We start from the raw sequence: 20,997 nt of genomic DNA, 5'->3' as shown, positions 1-20,997 counted from the left end.
GGGAGGCTGAAGGCTGAGCCCAGTTCCTGTCAGTGACCTTCAGGTTCCTCCCTCCCTCCCACTGCCCTGTGCCTGTCATGCATGAGCACACGCACACGCATACACAGAAGACTACAAGGACAGGAGCACGTCTCCCTTCCAGGTGGGACCAGAGGAAACAGGAAGGACTCCAATGGGACGTGGGGGACAGGGAGTTGGGAGGAAGCTTCCAGGAAGCCTCCGAGCTTCTGAAATGATGTCTTAGACGGGGCCCAGACTGAGCCCTGTGCCAAAAGGGACTGAAGAACCCATCAGAGTCTCCCGTCCACCATGTTCTACCCCATGATAGGGTCGTTGGAGTGTCAGAGAGTGAGTGTCCTTTGAAATACAATTTCAGACTCCAGCCAGGGCCTTAAGGACAAGGGGAGGGACTGGGCAATGTCTGGGACATTGGTCTCAGGAAGCCCATTGCCCTGACAGGCACATCTGTGGCTGTCACCGCCCTGCAGAACAGCCCCACCTCCACAGCAGCCGAGACTGTAACCTGCTCATATTTTATTGAGGGTAAAGGGGGTTCATACAGAGCCTCAGCTTCCCAGCATCTGCAATGCGTGGCATGTGGCTCCAGGTGGCAGGGGATACAGGATGGCCAAGGCTGGCTCTTGTAGGCTGTGTGGTCCAGTCCACTCAGTAGCCCCCATCCCTGTAAGAATCCAAGGTTCTGGTTTTAGCTCTGCTTGCTCTGACCAGATGTGGACAACTGGGGGTGAGGGTGGGAAAGAGATGTGCCAGGCCAGAAGGGGATGACATAGGATGACTACCCAGGGTGCAGGGTGTGGGTGGGTAGGAGTCCCTAGTAAGGTGTCTGGGAGGACATGGCGGGCACATTACCCCCAGCTCAGGCCCCGCTTGGCCAGCTCCACCTGGGCCAGCCGATGGTCACTGAGCACTCGCACTCTGGTGATGGTAGCTAGCGGTCGGTGCCGATGTGGGAACTGGAGCACCTTTTGTTCCTGGGCGTAAATGTGAAAGTGTTCTGTGTCTGCACTCACCTCCATCTGAGGGGAAGGGAAAGTAGGCTGTCGCTGGACCCCAACCACAGAGGCCGTCCTGGCTGTTAGCAACTCCTGTGGGCTCCACCCAACAGTTACCTAGCAACAGCCTGCCTCTCCTCTGCCAAGTATGAGCCAGGACTATTGAGCTTGCCTCCTCTCTGTCTCTCGGTCTCTCTCTGTCTCTCTGTCTTTCTGTCTCTCGGTCTCTCTCTGTCTCTCTGTCTTTCTGTCTCTCGGTCTCTTTCTCTGTCTCTCTGTCTCTCTCTGTCTCTCTGTCTCTCGGTCTCTCTCTGTCTCTCTGTCTTTCTGTCTCTCGGTCTCTTTCTCTGTCTCTCTGTCTCTCTGTCTCTTGGTCTTTCTGTCTCTCTGTCTCACTGTCTCTCTCTCTCTGTCTCTCTGTCTCTCGGTCTCTCTCTGTCTCTCTGTCTCTCTGTCTCTCTCTGTCTCTCTGTCTCTCGGTCTCTCTCTGTCTCTGTCTCACTCTCCCTCTCTTCTCTCCCTGTTCTCCACATGTTCCTGGCCAGTCTCTTCCTCTCTCTTTCTGCCTTTCTGCCCCCGTTCTCTGCCTCTACCCGCTTTATACATCTCCGTTCTTTCCCCCAATAAACTTCCTTCTGTACCAGGCCTGTCCCTTGGTGTGACTCCTCAGGGGAACACATTGGCCAGGTCCTCCTAAGTGCTACTTCCCGCCCCATTATGCCGCCGTGTTTTATAAAACACAACACTGGCTACTTAGCAAGGCACAACATGGACCGCCTGACCCTGAGTTCCCAGCTGGGGGTCCCTCTTTTCCCCAAGAGAGTGTGGTTGGTAGCCAGAGAGAGAAGCACCTGTGAACAAACTCAGAAACTGAGGAAAAGGAGGCCCTTGGGCCCTGTGGGGGCACCAGCCCATGGACATATCCACCACAGTCCACTTCTTCATGGGCCCCGGTGTCCCACCCTGCCTCTCCCTTCCTCCCACAGGCTACATCACCTCAAAGGGCTCTCCCAAGGTCAGCGGGAACACGCTGGACACCTCCTCCTGTCCCCATCGCCCTCCCTGGAAGGCATTGCCCACCACTGTGGCGCTGGAGAATCGAGGTTTGACATGGAAGGCGATGTCTCCCGCATCTGTTAAAAAGTTGATCTCAAACCTGTGGGTGGAGAGTGTGGTCAGGGTCAGGAGCGTGACTAAAGCGTCCCTACCTCGGCCCCGGGGAGGGAGGGTCTTACTTATCTTCTCCAGCATCCGCATGTCCCTGTACAGTCAGGCTCCAGCCAGGGGCCAGGCCCCCTGCACAGAAGGCTTCGAACTGAAGGCAAAACACAGGGGACAGAGGCCTAGAGGGCTGCAACCTCCTACCTCCCCTCCAAGGAGACTATTTATTGAGGGACACCGGCCCACACCAAGCCCAAGGTCTCCACCTCCCTGTTACTCTGGGTGAGGTGGTCCAACCTTACCCCCACAGCCTCTCTGCTTGGGGTCTGAAAGGAAGATACAAATGTTCCCCAGCTCTATGAGGAGCAGGTGGCCTGCTGGATGTCCCCGCCCTTCCTTCTCCAGCATTTGCAACCTCCCAGGGCTGTGGCTCTTACCCACCTGTAATGCTATTACCCTCAGCCACTGGGGAGATGAGGCGGCTGCAGATATAGCAGAGCCCGCTGGGGCGGGGCACAGGAGCCCCACCTCCAGGAGCCTTGTCTGGGTCACATGGACCTCTGTGTCCCATTTTACTCCCCACCCCCTTAAGCTACCCCTGCTGGAGAGGGGGCTGGGTACACGGCTTAGTGGTAGAGCTCGTGCCCTCAGGAGATACACTGGTCCTCTCAACATACTGCCTCAGGTCTGTCTGACTCGGCCACCATGACTATTCAGGGTCTTGCCCATGTCTGGGAACATTGTCTCCCGTCTTTGTAGGGACAGTATGACCAGGCTCCCCCAACTTCCATACTCCAGAGCCTCAAACTGACCCATCTGTCTCAAAGAGTGGAGAAGGCATGCCCTCCTATGGAACCCTGGCTGGCCTTATGGTCTCTGACTGACCATCCGCCCACTGTCCACCGTGCTGGAAATGTGTCCCCATTCCAGTCCCCCCACCCCGGGGCTGCCCTGCTGCAGTGGCTCGGTGGCCTCAAGGGGGATGAATGGGGATTAGGCCTGGCTCTGCTCAGCACATTCCAGTGTCCAGTCTACAGATGAGGAGGACCTTTCCCACACCCCCACGCCTCTCCTGGCCGGCTGCCTCTTAGGCTGAGCCAATGAGAAGGGTCCGCTGGGGCCCTCGAGACCAACTCAACGATTGGGGAGAGAAGCCCAAGTCTGTGGGGGCGGCTATGGGGGCCTCAGGGACTCTCGGAGGGGGGAGATTGTGTCATAGTGTAGCCTAGCTGGGGGCCCAGAGCCTTGGGGCTAAAGCCTACGGAGTGTATGACAAGCATGTGTCTCCTTGTCACCTCCTGTCACCTCCTGTCACCTCCTCTCTACCACCATTCTCCTCTCCAGACACTGCCGCACTGACACAGTCTGGCAGGGAGTGGTGAGTACCAAGGTCAAGCAGGACACAGAGATGGCTCACTAGCAGGCAGGGTTGGCTGTGCCTGCAGGGGGCAGCCCAGGGCAACAGAGGTTCCAGTGGGTGAGCCTGCTGGACCTGCCTGGCTGGCTGCTGGGGGTGCAGAGACTGCAGACCCCACACACTCAGCTCCCCAGAGAGACATGGTGAGCTCTCTTTGGGGGAACTACCATCAGTAAAGGGCTTGCTATCCAAGTAGAAGGACCTGAGTGTGATGCCCAGCTCTCTTGCAAAGCACAGAACACAGTGGTCTGTGCTGGGGTTCTGCAGGCAGCCAGGATTCCCGAATACGCAAGGCCCAGATCCCTGAGAGAGACTCTCTCAAAAGACACACACTCAAAGCCCTGGGCCACTGGATTCTTGGATACGCAACACAGTGCTGGTTGGTGCCAGAGCTCCCAGTTGGGGTCGGAGCCCACAGCCAGGAGTATGGGACAGGTCCTACCTTGAACCAGAGGCCCTCTGTGCTTTTCGGCCTCACCCTGGACTTGCTAACGCTCACTGTGCCTGTCTCCTTGGTGAGGGAAGACAGACGTGAATGGTCAGGGGAATTAGGTCAGCCCACTCCACCTCCATCTTTCCTAAGATGAGAAGAACATCAGTGTGGACAACTTGTTCTCAGGCACTCACTGCCTGGAGGTTCTAGCTTGGAATTGGGGGCCTGGGGATGGCAGGGGAGCCTCAGACCTGTTGAAACACGTGGCCCAGGCATTGCTGCCTGGGACAGAGAGATCAAAAATGGCTGCTTTCAACGGGGTCTCATTCCTCTGTGAGCCTCAACCTCCCCTTCTGGCTTATGAGGTCTGTGCTATAAGAAAGCTGTTAGCTATCTACACCTAGTCCAGTCTCTGGCTCTGGGAAACCTTGGAACCCCAGGCCATTCTGACTGAGGTTGGTTGTGCTCCCACAGCTGCCCCATGGTGTCCCACAGACCAGTGCTTGTATCCTGCTGAGTGGGTGGGACTTGCGTCTGGCAGGGTTGGAGCAGGAAGCTGTGACAGTCCCCAGTGACCCAGGCAGCTACAGCCCAGGGAACAGAATAGGCTAAGGAGAGACCCAAGATGCACCTTGCCCCGACACCTATGTCAGGGAGCCCAGATCTTTCCCAGGCTGCCTCTACCCTGGCCCGGTTGGTCTCGTGGGACTGGATGGTGTGGTGGGCAGTGCACCTCTATACCGTGCTGTCCAGTGTGGCCAGCTGCCAGGTGAAGTGGTTCAGGGCTGAGAATAGCAGGCCTGCCATTTAGACAGCACCTGCACCCCCTACCTCCAACTGGATGTGTGGTTTTGCCTGGAGCTGTTGACTTTGAAGGTTCTGAAGCAGGAGCTGGTCTCCACCCAGCTTGGGGAAGGAGCTACCCCAGGATGGGGGTGGGAGTGGGCTTAGGCAGTCATCTTGGCCAGGGTCTACTGTCAACTCACCGCCTCCTCTACCCTTCCCTGCCTCTTCCACTTCTCTTCTTCTTCCTCTCTCCCCTTCCCTTCTGCTTTTCATACCCTCATCCTTTTCTCTCATCTATTTTGCCCCCTGTCCATTTGTTTTTAAGAATGTCCCTACATGGGGTTGGGGATTTAGCTCAGAGGTAGGCGCTTGCCTAGTGCGCAAGGCCCTGGGTTCGGTCCCCAGCTCCGAAAAAAAAAAAAAAAAAAAAAGAATGTCCCTACATAGCCCAGGCTTGCCTCCGACTTTCGATACTCTTATCCCAGCCTCCTCAGTGCTGGGATTTTAGACCTGTGCCACCACACCATGCTCTTAAGAAAAGGTCACCATGCCTAGCCCAGGCTTGCTCTGTCAGACAGTCGCCTGCTGGGCCGTTTGCATGCATCTCTGAAGCTGACAGCCTGTGGGATTGGTCCTGAGAGCCACATTCTGGAAAAGGATGTAGGAGGGCAGACACACAGCTAGGCCATCACAGAGCCAAGGTTTGAAGCCAAGAGGGAGCTTGAGTCCCTACCCTAAACATTTCCCTGGGAAGCATGGGATGAGAGCTATCTGGGTGGGCTTCCAGGAGACACTATGGGTGGGTGCTGTAGAATGAACAAGAGTTAGGTGATGGGAAGGAACCCAAACCAACAACAATCTGGGTGTGGGGGCATGGAATTATAATCCCGGCACGCAGGAGGCTGAGGCAGGAGGATTGAAAGTTGGAGGCCAGGAGGAGGTCAGGATGGAGGGGAATCGTCTTTTCTTGGCTACATCTGTCAGATTCTGGGCCAAACGCCACAGTCAGTATTTGCAGTGCAGTGCCCGTTAACTTCGCAGTCACCAAAGAGTTTTCATATCTGTTCACAACCCTGTTGGACAAGAACCTTCCCTTTCAGGGATGAAGAGGCCACTTGGGGTTGCTTGCCTGGTGGCACGTTGCTGTGAACAGCCTCCAGGGGGCAGTAAGGAGTCAAGTCAAAGAATGCCCAGATGCCCAAGCCAGTCAGTTATGGCACAATGTAAGAGAAAATAGTGGGATGGAGAAGGGACTCTCTCCCAACCATCCAAATCGATCCAATGCCAGTAGGGAACGAGCCAAGGTGGAGCCATCTTTGAGGTGTGGCACACAGAGGGTTGTCTGGGACAGAAACACAATACGAGGAGGCCACTGAGGTAGACAGGGTTAGGGCCAGCTGTGCAGGCAAGAGCATGCCCGCCCACTAACATCTGACCTTGGGGGAGTCAGATATTTTCTCCAGATGCATGCTGGGCTCCAGGGACACTGCCGGAGCGCCAGCACTATAAACAGACCTAGGCACTGGATTGGAGGAAGGAAGAGCTGTAAATACAATCAGACAATAACGTGTCTGGAGGATCCCTTTCAAGCTGCGCTAAAGATGTAGGTGCAGGACTTCCGAGGCCCAGAACCAGGGAGGGACAGAGAGGACGCGGCTCACCATGCAGGGGGATTATTTTAGTTTAAAGACTTGTTTTAGTTTGTGTGTACGTGTGCACGTTCTGGGGTATTTGTGGAGGACAGAAGAGGGCATCGGACGCCCTGGAACTGGACTCACAAACAGCTCTGAGTGGCCCAACACAGCTGGGCGAGCGCTGGGAACCCAACTCCGGCACAAGAGCGGTGCATCCTCACAGTGGCTCAGCCGTCGCTGGGGCCTCAATTATATTTATTTTTATCCTTTTGGTGTTTCAAGACAAGGTTTCTCTGTGTAACCCAAGCTGTTCTGGAACTCGCCTTAAACTTACAGAGAACCGCCTGCCTCTGCCTCCTGAGTGCTGGGATTAAAGACATGCACTACCGCCAACCGGGTCTTATTGGTTTCATGTACATGTACGTGTGTGTGCGCGTGCGCGTGTGTACATGTGTGTGCCTGACATGTGCTTAGGTAGGCCAGAGGAGGACTCAGATGTCCCGCTCTGTCTCTCTCTCCCCCTTATTCGTTGAGACAGGATCTCTAACTGAGCCTGGAGCTAAGATGCTAACACCAAACTCCGGCGCCATTCCTGTCTCCGCCCCTCCCCCAGGTTCTGAGTGACAGGTAGGCAATGGAGATTCAAGCATTTGAGAGGCACATGCGCACTACCATACTGAGCCCTGCGAGGGCACTTATAGGGCACCCGCTGCAGTCATGCATGGGTAGACACTGGGAAAGCAGCACCAGTTAGCTGTGTTCGTGTAGTGTGTATTGCAGACGGAGAGACTGACAGAATGCACCCATTAAGCATCTGGAACATTCCACGGAGACATGAGTGTATAACACACACTAGATTCCCAAATCAGGATAACAGGCACACCAATAGTCCTTTTCTTTCTTCCTTCGGAGACACGGTCTTATGTAGCCCAGGCTGAACTCCTCAAACTCACGTTGTAGCCAAGGATACCCTTGCTTTCCTCCGCCTCCAGAGCATGAGCTCACAGGTACGCACCACTGCGCCTGGTTTGCGGGGTGCTGGGGATGGCCGCCCAGGGCTTCCCACCTGCCAGGCAAGTGCTCTGTCCCCTGTACCACACGGCCAGCCCTCTCCTCCTCGTTTGAGACATAATTGGTCTCATTCTTTAGTCCAAGGTAGCCTTGAGCTCTCTGGGATCTTAGTGTGATGAGACCATAATCCTGCATCACCATGGCTACCTGTTATTATGCAGGGCCTGAGAATCAGAAGTTCAAGGTCAGCCTCAGCTACATGAAACCTTGTCTCAAAAGAAAGTAAGAATTAAAAAAAAAAGGGGGGGGGGTAAACGTTTTCTTTCAAATATGGAAACCTCAAAAGACATAAAACCAAAAAGCATAGGATGGGGGTGGGAAAGGGAGAGTAGGTAAGATCAATCCCTGACACACGCATGAACGGCAATGTCCCAGTAACGCCCACCAAGTTCTGCACTCAATATCGGCTGGTAATTATCCCCGTAGTGATTTCCACATCGATTCCGTGTTTAAATAAGTTTTGACACACTGAGTTACGAGAAGCATATAATTAAATTTTACCTTGTGCACTTAGAAATGTCAGGGGAGAGGGCTGAGGAGACGGCTCCGCAGTTCAGAGCACAGGCTCTTCCTGAGAACCCTGGTGCAATTCCCAGCACCACTTGGCAGCTCACAAACCATCTATGACTGCAGTTCCAGAGGATCTGACGCCCTCTTGTGGTCACTGCAGGTACCAGTCATGCATGTGGTGCACAGGCAAAACATGCACTCAAACTTTTTAAAAAAGTAAGTGTGTGTGTCCACATGTGTGTGGTATATGAATATGTGTGTCCACATGTGTGTGATATATGCATGTGTGTGCGTCTGCATGTGTGTGATATATGTATGTGTGTCCATATGTGTGTGGTATATGAATGTGTGTGTCCACATGTGTGTGGTATATGAATGTGTGTTTATCCACATGTGTGTGATATATGCATGTTGTGTGTCCACATGTGTGTGATATATGAATGTGTGTTTATCCACATGTGTGTGGTATATGAATGTGTGTGTCCACATGTGTGTGGTATATGAATGTGTGTGTGTCCACATGTGTGTGGTAGATGCATATGTGTTTCCACATGTGTATGGTATATGCATGTGTGTGTGTCCACATGTGTGTGGTATATGAATGTGTAAGTGTCCACATGTGTGTGATATATGCATGTGTATGTCCACATGTGTGTGGTATATGAATGTGTGTGTGTCCACATGTGTGTGGTATATGAATGTGTGTGTGTCCACATGTGTGTGGTATATGAATGTGTGTGTGTCCACATGTGTGTGGTAGATACATGTGTGTTTCCACATGTGTATGGTATATGCATGTGTGTGTGTCCACATGTGTGTGGTATATGAATGTGTAAGTGTCCACATGTGTGTGATATATGCATGTGTATGTCCACATGTGTGTGATATATGAATGTGTGTTTATCCACATGTGTGTGATATATGAATGTGTGTTTATCCACATGTGTGTGGTATATGCATGTGTGTTTATCCACATGTGTGTGGTATATGCATGTGTGTGTGTCCACATGTGTGCAGTATATGAATGTGCGTGTGTCCACATGTGTGTGATATATGCATGTGTGTGCCCATGTGTGTGTGATACACGCATGTGTGTGCCCAAGTATATATGGAGGTCTGAGGTTGCCAATACCAGGTGTCTTTCTTTGTCACTCTACCTTACTAATGCTTTTGTTTGGTTTGGTTTGGTTTTTGAGGCAGTCTCTTATCAAACCTGAAGCTCACCAACCTGGCTAGAATGGTTAAGTGGTGAGTTCCATGCATCTGTCAATCCTGCCCTCCCCCGGCTCTGAGGTTATAGGTATGCCGCTAAGATTTTTATATGATCACTAGGGAATCGAACTCAGGTTCACAGGCTTGCACAGCAAACACTTCACCCACAGAGCTGTCTCCCCAGCACTGCCGATCTTTATTAATATTATTTTAGAAAGGGTTTCTCTTTGTATCCCTGGTTGTCTTGGAACTCAATCTGTAGACCAGGCTGGCCTTGAACTCAGAGATCTGCCTGCCTCTGCCTTCCGAGTGAGTGCTGGGATTAAAGGCATGAGCCACCTCAGTCCAGCTCTTCTTATTTTTTTAAGCATAGGCAATAGAAAAGTTTCTGAGACAGTTGCAATAGTTCACATCTGTAGTCTCAGCAGTCAGGAGACAGAGGCAGGAGGGACTTGAGTTCCGTGACTCCCTAGGGTACAGTCATATTTTGTCAAAAAAGGGGAAGGGTTGGAGGTGTGGCTTGACTGATAGACTGCATACACGAAACTGCACAAACTGGATAGGATTGGTGGTCACCCCTCATTCCTGCACCAGGGAGTTAGAAGAAGGAAATCTGAAATTCAAGGTCATCCCTGGCTACATTGCAAGTTGGAGGCTAGCCTAAGCTGCATAAGATCCTGTCTTAAAAAAATAAGATACAACAAAGAGATAAAGGGAGAGAAGTTTTAATTGTACCCGTAGTTGGGATGAGCCCTTCCTGGGAATCCTTAGGGACAGGCTGTGGCCACTGCCTGAGCCTCTGTCACCAGGAAGTCTGTGTGCTCCGGCAGAGATGACTGGCTTCTAATGAGCTCCATCCCAGCCAGGGCGCTTGGGAAAGACCCAGGGGAGCCACCAGCTCCTAAAATAACCTCACACCAGTTCCAGGACATCTGTGGGATGGGGAGGAGCTGTGAGCCCCATAGAACACTGAAGAGGCGGATAGAGCTGGAAATGGGGACAGGGAGGGCAGACCAGAGACAAAGAGAAAGCAACAGATAGAAAAAGTCGACAGGGCAGGCCTGCTGTCAGCAGCTTGCCTTCCCGGCTATATGGGAGGCTGAAGCAGGAGGACCATGAGTTCAATACCAGCCTGGGCAACTGATGGTGCGACTTTGTCTCGACATAAAGAGTAAGCAGAAGTCTGAGGATGCAGCACTGTGCATGTGCCTGCATGGCACACATGAGCCTTAGGATCAATCCTAGGAATGGGGGGCGGTGGGGGGAGGGTAGGTGGTGGGGGAGGGCAGGGCCTGGAGGTAGAAGAAAAACAATATTAACAAAGATAGGGTAGAAACTGTTGAAGAAGCAAAGTCAGGCAAAAATGAAAGAGAATCGAAGAGGAGAAGAGACCTGTAAGCGCATGTCTCAGACTGTAGCCCCAGGCCCTCTCTTTTCTCAAAGGGGAAACTGAGGCCCAGATAGGCTAGGGGAGCTGCCAGAAGAACTCCGGCCTTGTGCCCTTCACACTTGTCCACCGCTTCCCCAGCTGGCTGCAGGCTCTGACCCACTGTCCCACCCCTGCCTCAGCAGATCCCTAGGGGGTTGAGAAATGTCCTCTTAGTAGCCAGCGCTCGATGAAGCTTGTGGAATTTTCCCCAGCTCAAGGGGGCGAGAGGCCACTGGAAAGCTGAGGCTGGCTTGTGACTAAGAAAGCGGGATGAGGTAGAAACTGAGGCATAGGGAGGAGCTGGGGCAGAGGAGTATGGGAATATAGGAAGCAGGAACTGAAGAGGGCTTCTTGTTGAGAGAAGGTCCGATGTAGCCAAGGCTGGCCTAGAACTCACCACGTAGCTGAAGATTACCTTGAGCTTCTGATCCTCCTGTCTCTACATCTCAATTGCTGGGATCCTAGACACTGGCCACCATACCCTGTTTATGAGGTTCTGGGGTGGAACTCAGAGCTTCCTGCATGCCAGACAAGTCTATCAGATCTGTTCACCTGAACATCAGGGTCCCCCCGCAAAGCCCCACTCGATGTCCCTGCTCTGACCGATGCCCTCACTTCCCTGGGTTGGAACAACGGGACGCAAGATTCTTTCAAAAACATTTCCTTTGCAAAATATATCCTCCCAAATATGTTTTTGGAAACTGAACAGGAAGATGTTAATTAAGGTCCCTCCCCAGAGGGGGTGCAGGGAGGAAGCGTGGGGGTCAGACACAGGAGCAGGGGCCAAATTGGCTCAGGAGGACCTGGTCCACACCCAACCCCACAGCCCTCGAACAACCAACTCAGCTTCTCCATCTTTGACTGATGAGGGACTTGAGCTCTCAACCCATAGCAGGACACAGAGGCCAGGAAGGGGCAGTATGTGGCCGAGGTCACAGGTCAGGGGTAGAGCAGGATGGAGAGCTATCTGCAGTCACAAAGTGTCTGTGTTCAGAGAAGGGCATTTGCACACGTGTGTCTTGTGCCTGTGCCAGGCAATCAGGGGCAGGGTGAGGAGACCCCGGGGTCTGCAGGGTTTATTTATCTGGAGGGGAGCCCAAAGGCTTGGCTTCCTCACATGGCTAGCTAGTCAGGCCTCCACCCTCTGACAGGGGTACGTCAGGAAGAGGTTCGAGGATTGCTTTCTGTTTGGCGACCCACACAGACAGCTTTCTGGGTTCTCTGTGGTCTGGAGGAAATCTTAGTAGCCTTTTAACAAACAAACAAAAATTAGATTTATTTATTTTATGTGCACAAATAGTTTACCTGTCTGTATTTGCGTGCATCACATGCATGCTTGATGCCCCATGGAGGTCAGAAGAGGGCATCAGATCCTCTGGAATAAGAGTTACAGACAATTGTGAGCCAGCCATTGTGTGGGTGCTGGGAATTGAACCCTGGTCCTCTGCAAGAGCAGCTGGTGTGCTTAACCACCGAGCCATCTCTCCAGATCCCTATCCTGATTATTTCTGTCTCAACGAGTTCACGTTCCTGTTCTGGGTCACACAGCTTGACACTCCTAGAGACGGAGGTTTCTCAGATGTTTGAAGAGTCTAAGTCCTGACCTCTGGTTGTCTAGCCAGGTGCTATAACCCAGCATACGGCAGCCGGCCCTCATCTGAATGCAGGAGTGAGCCCGGGGGCCACCCATCTGCTCTGTGGCTGTGATAAACACCATGACCAGAGGTAAGGTAGGAAGGAGTTTATGTCAGTTCAGGCTATAGTCCATCTGTGAGGAAAAACAAGGCAGGAGCTCCAGGCAGAAGTGTGGAACAGAGCCCGTGGGGGAGAGCTGCTAAGTGGATGACTTGCTCCTAGGACCGCACTCAGCTGTCTCCGCTGCCACTATGGTCCCACTCATGGTGGGCTGCTGTCTCCTACATCCATCAGCAATCAAGAGAATGCCAGAAATAGCCACAGGCCAATCTGACGGAGGCATTTTTTTAAAAAATATTTATTTCATGTATGTGAGCACACTGTCACTGTCTTCAGGCACACCAGAAGAGGGCATCAGATCCCATCACAGATGATTGTGAGCCACCATATGGTTGCTGGGAATTGAACTCAGGACCTCTGGAAGAGCAGTCAGGTGCTCTTAACCGCTGAGCCATCTCTCCAGCCCCCCGACAGAGGCATTCTTAATGGATGGTCCCTCTTCCCAGATCTTGATACATCTTGATAGTTGACAAGCCAAGATTAGTCATCACGCCATCCATCCACCCACCCACCCTTCCACGCATCTCCCCACCCACCCATCAATCTTCCTGTTCATCTATCCACCCACCCACTCATCCACCTCTGTGTCCATCACCTGATCCATGACTGCAGCCATCCATCCCTCTGACCGTCTATCCGTTCACTGATCCATCCATCCCTCTGACCATTCGTTTATCCTTCCACTCATCCATCCGTCCATCCTTCTGTCTGTCCATTGCCTATCTGTCAGAATGAACAGAGAGTTCATTCATGTACACAGGATGCTGAGTGGGAAGAGTAAGAGAGTTATTGGGGGGGGGAGGAGACAGGATAGACTGAAGCTCCCCGTCTCCTTATTCAACCCTCTTCTTCTCACAGCTCCTTTCTTAACTATAGACACAGACTGTGGGGACCAATGCTTTCCTCTGTAGCCTTCATCCTGCTCAGAGATGGGGTTCTTAGAGGAGAAACTGAGGCTCGATGAGCAATGCTGTGCCTGACATCAGCCTCTATAGACCTGTGAGTATTGTCCTAACCCATTGGTGGTACAACACTTGCCTGTTTCAGGCTGAGTTTGAGCCCCTGTCTTATTGTTAAGTTCAGGCCACGAGTCAGGCTTGGGTTCTAAGCTGGGATGTAGGGAAGGGCCCTTGAAGATCCTTGGGAGGGTGCCACAGGACATCTTGTGGAGAATATCTACTACCCCAGTTCTGGACCGAAGATAATTTGGTGGGGAAAAAAGCCTACAAAAGGGCTGGATAGATGGCTCAGTGGTTAAGAGCACCAACTGCTCCTCCAGAGGTCCTGAGTTCAACTCCCACCAACCACATGGTGGCTCACAACCATCTGTAATGGGATCCGACGCCCTCTTCTGGGGTGTCTGAGACAGCTACAGTGTACTCATACACACAAATAAATTAATCATTTTTACAAAGCCCACAAAAGAGGAATGGGTGGTGGTGGTAGTGGTGATGGTGGTAGTGGTGGTAGTGGTGATGGTGGTGGTGGTGGTGGTTGTGGTGGTGGTGGTGGTGGTGGTGACCACAAACGCCTTGGGAGGCAGAGGCAGGCAGATCTCTGAGCTCAAGTTCAGCCTGGTCTACAGAGCAAGTTCTGGGACAGCCAGGGCTACACTGAGAAGCCCTGTCTTGAAACAAACAAACAAACAAACAAACAAACAAGAGGAATGGCCCACCAAGCCCTCCTCAATGAATGGCTCATTGTTGAGCAAAGGGGCCCCTGTCCTCCAGCCCTTATCTTTGTGTCCCCTACCCTGAGGACCGGACTCTGATACACTTTACTTTCTCCCCCCCCCATCCCTCCCTCCTGATTGGTGTCCCACTGTCCCATTGGTGTCCTTGTCTCTGTTCCTCACTCTACCTCTGTCTTGTCTGCCTTCTTCTCTGTCTACCCAGCCCCACTACACCCTCTCATTCTTTCTAGGGCACCCAGAGCGCTCTGTAGGATCCACTCTAGTCTGTGATGGCTGGGGTTCCCGCCCAACCTCAGGACCCACTAGGGACTTCACCCTCCAGTAGCCTTATGGATACCAGAAGAGATCCAGTCCATATGAACTTTTCCCCTCTGCCCCATCGTGCCTCGGTGGCCACCCTGAGGTTCCAGAGAAGGATAGGTGTGTGGTCATGGCCTATGACCGGCATCAGCCAGGTCTGGGGCAGGCATTTAGGACAGTGCTGGGGGTTGGGATAGGGGTTGACAGAAGATGATTGGATAGAGAGAGGTGGGGGTGAGATGTCTCAAATGGAAAACAGAGAGACATCCCTTTCTAGACCCTTGCTGGGATGACTGTCATTATTCCCCAAAGCTTGTCTTGACCTTACTGGGTGACGCAGTGTCCAATACGGGTCTCTCACATGACCTTAAGCTATGCAGACAGACCACGGAGACCAAGTGGAGTCCCCACATGTGTCCTTCAAGGGTGGCAGGGAGGGGTGTTGCTACCTTGAGGGTTAGAGCAGGAAGGGAGGTGGTTGTGTGACAACCACCAAGAGGTCAACACCGTAGATAGCAGCTCGGAGCTCTATGCCACCCCATTCACTCTGCCCAGTTCCTGCTCCTTCCCGGCACCTCCCTTAGGCTCCTCCAGTTTCCATGATGGGACCCAGACAGGTCTGCACTGGGCCTCTTCCAGCTGCCGTGCTGTGGCTGGAGACTGGGTGAGGGCAGGGCCGACTGTGCAGCCTTGGCAGTTTGATCCACATGTTCCTCTCTCACATGTGTGGAGACAGCAGCTGTTCTCCCATAAGGCCTTAGCGACTCTTAACCCCTCCCTCCCTCCCTCCCTCTCTCCCTCCTTCCTTTCCCTGTGCTTGGCCAGCCCTGGGCCTATACAGCACATGCACGGGAATCCGGTCACCTGGCTGCACCAGCCTGCACCACAGCCCCCTCACTGTCCCCCTCATTTCCATGTATACCCCACCCCACCAACGCATAGCCATGGGAGGCACTGAGGGGGCCGGGAGCCAGAAGGAATCCCCCGATCTCACTGTAGTCTCCAAAGGAGCATCCTGGACCACCTTGGTCCTGGGAGGCTATGGGGCCACAGGATTCTAAATAGCATGTGGCAGGGTCATCTATGAGTATCTGGGGGGTTGTTCAAGCAGGGACCAGGAGTCTGTGACCTATACAGGAGGGAAACTGCTTGGTTAGAGTCTGACCCAATATGATAGGACCTCGGCACATCCAGAATCCTGAACGTGGCCTCTGTCTCCTGCTACTCAGAACCTCTACACCGAACAATGGGCTGAGACTCCTCAGGGCAGGGTGGCCTCCACAATGGCCGTGAGACCAGTCTGGTTTCTACCAAACCACCTACCCCAGTTCCAATTTTCTTTGGTGCGAGAGGGGAAACTGAGGCCCAGTGAGCCTCGTCCCAGGGCAGTTAAGGTTGAGGGGGTTGCCAGCCAGGCCATCTCTGTCTCCTGAGGCTCTACTGGGGTGGAGCTGCTCCCCAACTGCTGGACCACTTTTCCCAGGCCCCCTCTCCATCACTCCACCCCCATTCCACAAGTGGCGGGTCATCGAGCGAAGGGGGGATGGAACAGGGTTTTAGGGAGGGCACCGGCCCTGTTAACAAGTTCTTCCCAGCCTGCTCTGCCCTCAACTCCCCAGACCCTTCCCAGGCGGAAAATTCAATTAGTCTCAAGCAACTGGTCTGCTGAAGAGCTAGAGAAAGGGCCCCCCACCCCGGGAAAGAGGACCCGCCTGGCGGCTGTTGTGTGCTGGGGGAAGGGGGCATTCTGAGGAGGTGGAGGGGGCCTCTGGGTAAGGGAAGAAGCCTGGGGGGAGGGGGAGGCATGCAAGGAGTAGAGGCAGCCCTGGGTCACAGGCAAGCTGCTTCTCTTGCCCTGGCCTCTGCCTCTGGGTGTCCCTAAATGTGGTCTGCACGGATGACATTGGTGTGCACTCCGGCCACACAGTCACATTGTTGTTGAGTTAAGTTAGCCACAGCTGACTAGCAGTCCACTCCCAAACCAGTTCCTGGGTGGCACAGCAAGAAGGGGACACTCCACTAGAAACTGTTAGGCCATCACTGGTGTGGCACTGCCTCCTCAACCCCAGCCTCCCTAAAACAAGCATTCCTCCCCACTGTCTCCTTATCTAGTCATTACTCTTCTGTTGACCACAGGACCTTTGCATATCCGTACCTCATCTGCCAAACATCCCTTCGAGCACCTGGCCCCAGTTGAGTCAGGCCTTTTCACACTTCCTGTGGCTTCATGGCTAGCTCTCAGAATGTCCCCTGAGAGGGAGGGATAGTTGTGGACTACACTGCCCTGAACAGGGCCTCATACACAGCAGGTGCTCGATCAGTGTTGGCTGGGTTGGTCAAGTTCCCAGGCAGTTAGGGTGTAGCTGTCAGGTCTATGTAAGAGCTAAGGAAAATGGCGAAGTCTCGAGGAGGGACGCTTAGGCAAGCGGAGCGAAGATTTAGGCAAGAGGAGCAAAGATTTGGGCTAGCCTGGGTTATGCGGTGATTTAAAAGCCAAGACCAGCCTTCTTGATGACAGTACGAGATTCTCTCTCTCTCTCTCTCTCTCTCTCTCTCTCTCTCTCTCTCCTCTCTCTCTCTCTCTCCCTCTCTCTCTCTCTCTCTCTCTCTCTCTCTCCCTCTCTCTCTAGTGTGTGCACATACATGTGTGTGTCTCTTTGCATGTCTGTGTGTGTCTGTGTGTCTCTCTGTGTGTCTGTGTCTCTGTCTGTCTGTCTCTGTGTGTGTGTGTGTGTGTGCGTGTCTGTGTGTGTCTGTGTGTCTCTCTGTGTGTCTGTGTCTCTGTCTGTCTGTCTCTCTCTGTGTGTGTGTGTGTGTGTGTGTGTGTGTGTGTGTGTGTGTGTGTTTTAAGAACAGGGGTCTGGCTGTCCTGGAATTTGTTCTGTAGACCAGGCTGTCCTCCAACTCAGAGATCCTCCTGAATGCTGGTATTAAAGGTATGTGCACACTCTTCTTGAGATTCTGTTTCAAAAGGCAATATGGAGGGGAGAGGGAGGGAGAGGGAGAGGGAGAGGGAGAGGGAGGGGAGAGGGAGAGGAGAGGGAGGGAGAGGGAGAGGGAGAGGGAGGGGGGGGGGGGGGGGGAGGGGGAGGGGGGGGAGGGAGACGGAGTCGGTGACAGAGACGGAGTAAGGGTGGATCAGTGCAGCAAACAGATGTATCCTCTGAGCTGATGCGCTCTTCTAAGCCCTGCTACTGCCCAGTTTCCGTACCCTCTCCTCCCTGATGCTCAGAGTGATGTTGGGGATCAGTAAGGCTAAGCCAGGCAGCGTGGCTGCAGCCTGGGTTGTCTGTCTGCTCTGGGGATTCTAGGTATCCCACATTCTACTGTGCTCCCACATAGGACCATCGAGGATGAGAGGCACCCTTTTGCCCATCCATGGAAGGCCTCCCAGGGTCAGGATGGATCCAGAGCTCATCTGACCTGTTCCCTGCCCTGGCATCCTTGCCCTTTCAGTCCCTTGTGGAGAACAGACTTGAGTCAGACATGTGGGTATCCAATCAGCCTTCTTCACTCTGTCCCTCAATGTCTCTGAATGTTGGCAGGGGCCAACGGGTTTAGGGAGTTCCTCAAAGGACTGAGAGTCATCCTCAGGAGGACTCTAGGGGACCTACAGGAGGCTACACTGGACCAGTATGGTCCTTGGACAAGGTAGGGAAAGCAGGGAGCTTGGGAAGCACCAGATGAGAGGAGGGGCCATGCTGAGGAATGTGGGTAGCCCCTCCCCCTCCACAGGAGAGACAGGGGCAGATGGCAGGCTGGGGAGGGGGGCAGAGGACAGAAGGGGAGGTGGCTAGCCCAGCCAGAGTCTCTGATGGTCCCAAGCTCATCCTTGGGAGCTGGGGGTGGAGGCAGCGCCTGCTCATGTTTCCCGAGTGCCCCTACCCTTCTGCCAGCTGTGTGCAGCTGGGCTCAATCTGCTCAGAGGAAACCCAACACGTGTGTGTGTGTGTGTGTGTGTGTGTGTGTGTGTGTCTGTGTGTCTGTGTGTTTGGTCTGTGTGTGTCTGTCTGTGTCTGTGTGTGCCTGTCTGTCTGTGTGTGTCTGTGTCTGTGTGTGTCTGTGTGTGTGTCGCTGTGTGTCTGTGTCTGTGTGTGAGTCTGTGTGTCTGTGTGTGTCTGTGTCTGTGTCTCTGTGTGTGTCTGTGTGTGTGTGTCTCTCTCTGTGTGTCTGTGTCTGTGTGTCTGTGTCTGTATGTGTCTATGTGTCTGTGTGTTTGTGTGCGTCGGTGTCTGTGTCTCTGTGTGTGTGTGTCTCTCCATGTGTCTGTGTCTGTGTGTCTGTCTCTCTGTGTGTCTGTGTGTCTCTGTGTGTGTGTGTCTCTCTGTGTGTCTGTGTCTGTGTGTCTGTGTCTGTCTCTCTGTGTGTCTGTGTATGTGTGTGTCTCTCTGTGTGTCTGTGTCTGTATGTGTCTGTGTGTTTGTGTGTATCTGTATCTGTGTGTCTGTGTGTGTCTGTGTCTGTGCCTCTGTGTCTGTGTGTCTGTGTGTGTGCCTGTGTCTCTGTGTATGTGTGTATGTCTGTCTGTCTCTCTCTCTATGTCTGTGTCTCTGTGTGTGTATGTGTGCGTGTGTTTCTGTGTGTGTGTGTCTGTGTGGGTGTGTGCGTGTGTGTATGTGTGTGTGTGTGTGTGTGGTGGGTGTGTGGTGGGGCTCAGGAACCTGAGGTTCTGGACCGACTCCTAGCTAGTGAACTGCTCTGACCTTCTGCCTGGTGGCTGCTGGTTAAACAGGTGACAAGGAGAGCTGAAGTCTGAGCACTAAGGCAGGTGACATCACCCCCACAACTAAAAGCCACAGTGTAGACACAGCTCTCAATACAGTTCTAAGTCTTTAGTCCCCCAACAGTTTCCAAACTGGGATACAGCTCGTGTGTGTGTGTGTGTGTGTGTGTGTGTGTGTGTGTGTGTGCCCATGTATACCCAAGGAAGGGTAGGATTCCAGGGCTGGAGAACTTGAAGCTGGGTTGGAGAACCCCCGGTGTCCCCAGTGTCTGTCTGGGGCAGCTCTTGTCTCTGTCAGAAGCATACATTTGCAAGAAAAACATTGGTGGCCCCACATGCCTGCAATCCCAGCACTGGGAGGTGGAGACAGAAGGATCAGAATAGAGTTCAAGGCCCCATGGGAATACAGCCAATAAATAAGACAGTCTCAAAAAAAAAAAAAAAAAGTCTCTGTGGGTAGTGGACAGGGAGAACTCTGACTCCTGCCCTTTATATGTGTGTAGGCACACATCGCACACATCGCACACAATACAAAACAGAGTCTACCACTGCATTTGAGCCTCAGTTTCTCCACAAGGACATAGCTTTTGGCAGAGGGCCATGACCACAGCTTCCTGCTGACAAGCGATCAAGGCATCGTTTCCCCCCCACAGGAGCCTCTCCCTTCCCCAACTCACAAAGGAAAGCATCCACCTAAAGGTCCCAACACAGAGGTGACTGCTGTCCCAGCCTGGCTCTCCACACCTCAGATGCTCAGCTCTCTCCATGCAGACGGATGGACGGAGTCCTGGAGCTGCCTGCTGGTTTCCCAGAGCCAGGAGGGAGGGACCCTGCCCGGAGATGCAGCCAGATGGCTGTAATCCTGCATCAACAGGAGCTTAGACACCTGCTTGGCTCCCTCCCTGTCACTCTGGCCTGCCCAAGCATTCCAGCACATCACAGCTTGCAAGGGGCTTTCCCCAGCGCCGTAGTGGAGCCTCGGGGCTCTGCCCCTCCCCACACTGGTGTGAGCACCATGCAACCTCAGAACAAGGTCCGGAGGCCAGGCCTGTTGTGGTCCCCACAACCTGGTCCTGGTCTGTTTCTCTTGCAAGTCCTCCGTGAGCGCTCTCCCTAGACACTCCTAGGGTGGAGACGGCAGTTTGGAGTGAGCTGCTTGGGTAGAAGAGGAAAGCTAAAAGAAATCAGAAGTGCTAGCGAATGCCTGAGCTATGGTAGGGGACAGGGGGCTTGGGAAGGTTTTTTTGGTGAGGCAGGGTCCCAGGGCTGGGCTGTGGAAGGGCTCCAGATGGGGGCTGGGCAGAAAGAACAGGTGCGAGAAGACAGAGGGGAGGGTAGCCATCTGGGTGGGAGAGGAGAGCGCTAAGTTACAAGGCCAGCCTCCCGTGCAGACAGAGGCTGGAGCCAGAGGCACAGAAGGGCCCAGAGCTGGGGACAGGACTGAGAAGGGACACCCTCAAAGTCCTTGGAGTAAGCTTGGCTTTGGGATACCAGCACAAATTGTCCATTTCTTCCCTACTCCATGGAGCCAACATCTGCGTCGTCAAAGTGTCTCCACCTCCAGAGCCCACCCTACTGCCCTCCCCAGGATCCTCATTCATCCCATTTTGTGAGTGCCAAGCCAGACACCCGTAGGTTCCATAAAGCCTGGACTGCCCATGCTGCCCACGAACAGAGTAGCCCTCCCGGATTCGTGGCCATGCACGAGGCAGTGTGGGAATGTGGGCCAGACCAGAAGGTAAGCCTCACTTTCCCTCTGTCCCAGCACCTGCCCCATCACCTCCCACTCCCTCAGCTCCAAAGACCAGATTTCCATGTGAATGGCCGCCCTCAGCCTACTAAGCTGGTTAACAAGCCCCC

General features: G+C 53.5%; 1 protein-coding gene across 1 annotated transcript; it reads right to left on the bottom strand.

Moving 5' to 3' along the window:
• Positions 1-517: 517 nt before the first annotated feature.
• Grifin (galectin-related inter-fiber protein) lies at positions 518-4,831 on the bottom strand. Its single transcript, XM_032887200.1, has 6 exons — positions 4,766-4,831; positions 2,616-2,639; positions 2,249-2,328; positions 2,010-2,169; positions 871-1,037; positions 518-682 (listed from the first exon to the last, which is right to left on the bottom strand). Exons 1-6 carry the CDS (start codon positions 4,829-4,831, stop codon positions 667-669), a joined length of 513 nt encoding a protein of 170 aa, XP_032743091.1. The 3' UTR covers positions 518-666.
• Positions 4,832-20,997: the final 16,166 nt, after the last annotated feature.

This window comes from Rattus rattus, chromosome 16 (assembly GCF_011064425.1).
Source record: "Rattus rattus isolate New Zealand chromosome 16, Rrattus_CSIRO_v1, whole genome shotgun sequence".
NCBI lineage: Eukaryota > Metazoa > Chordata > Mammalia > Rodentia > Muridae > Rattus > Rattus rattus.
The sequence above is the reverse complement of the archived record's forward strand: the minus strand, read 5'-3'. Positions and strand labels throughout refer to the sequence as shown.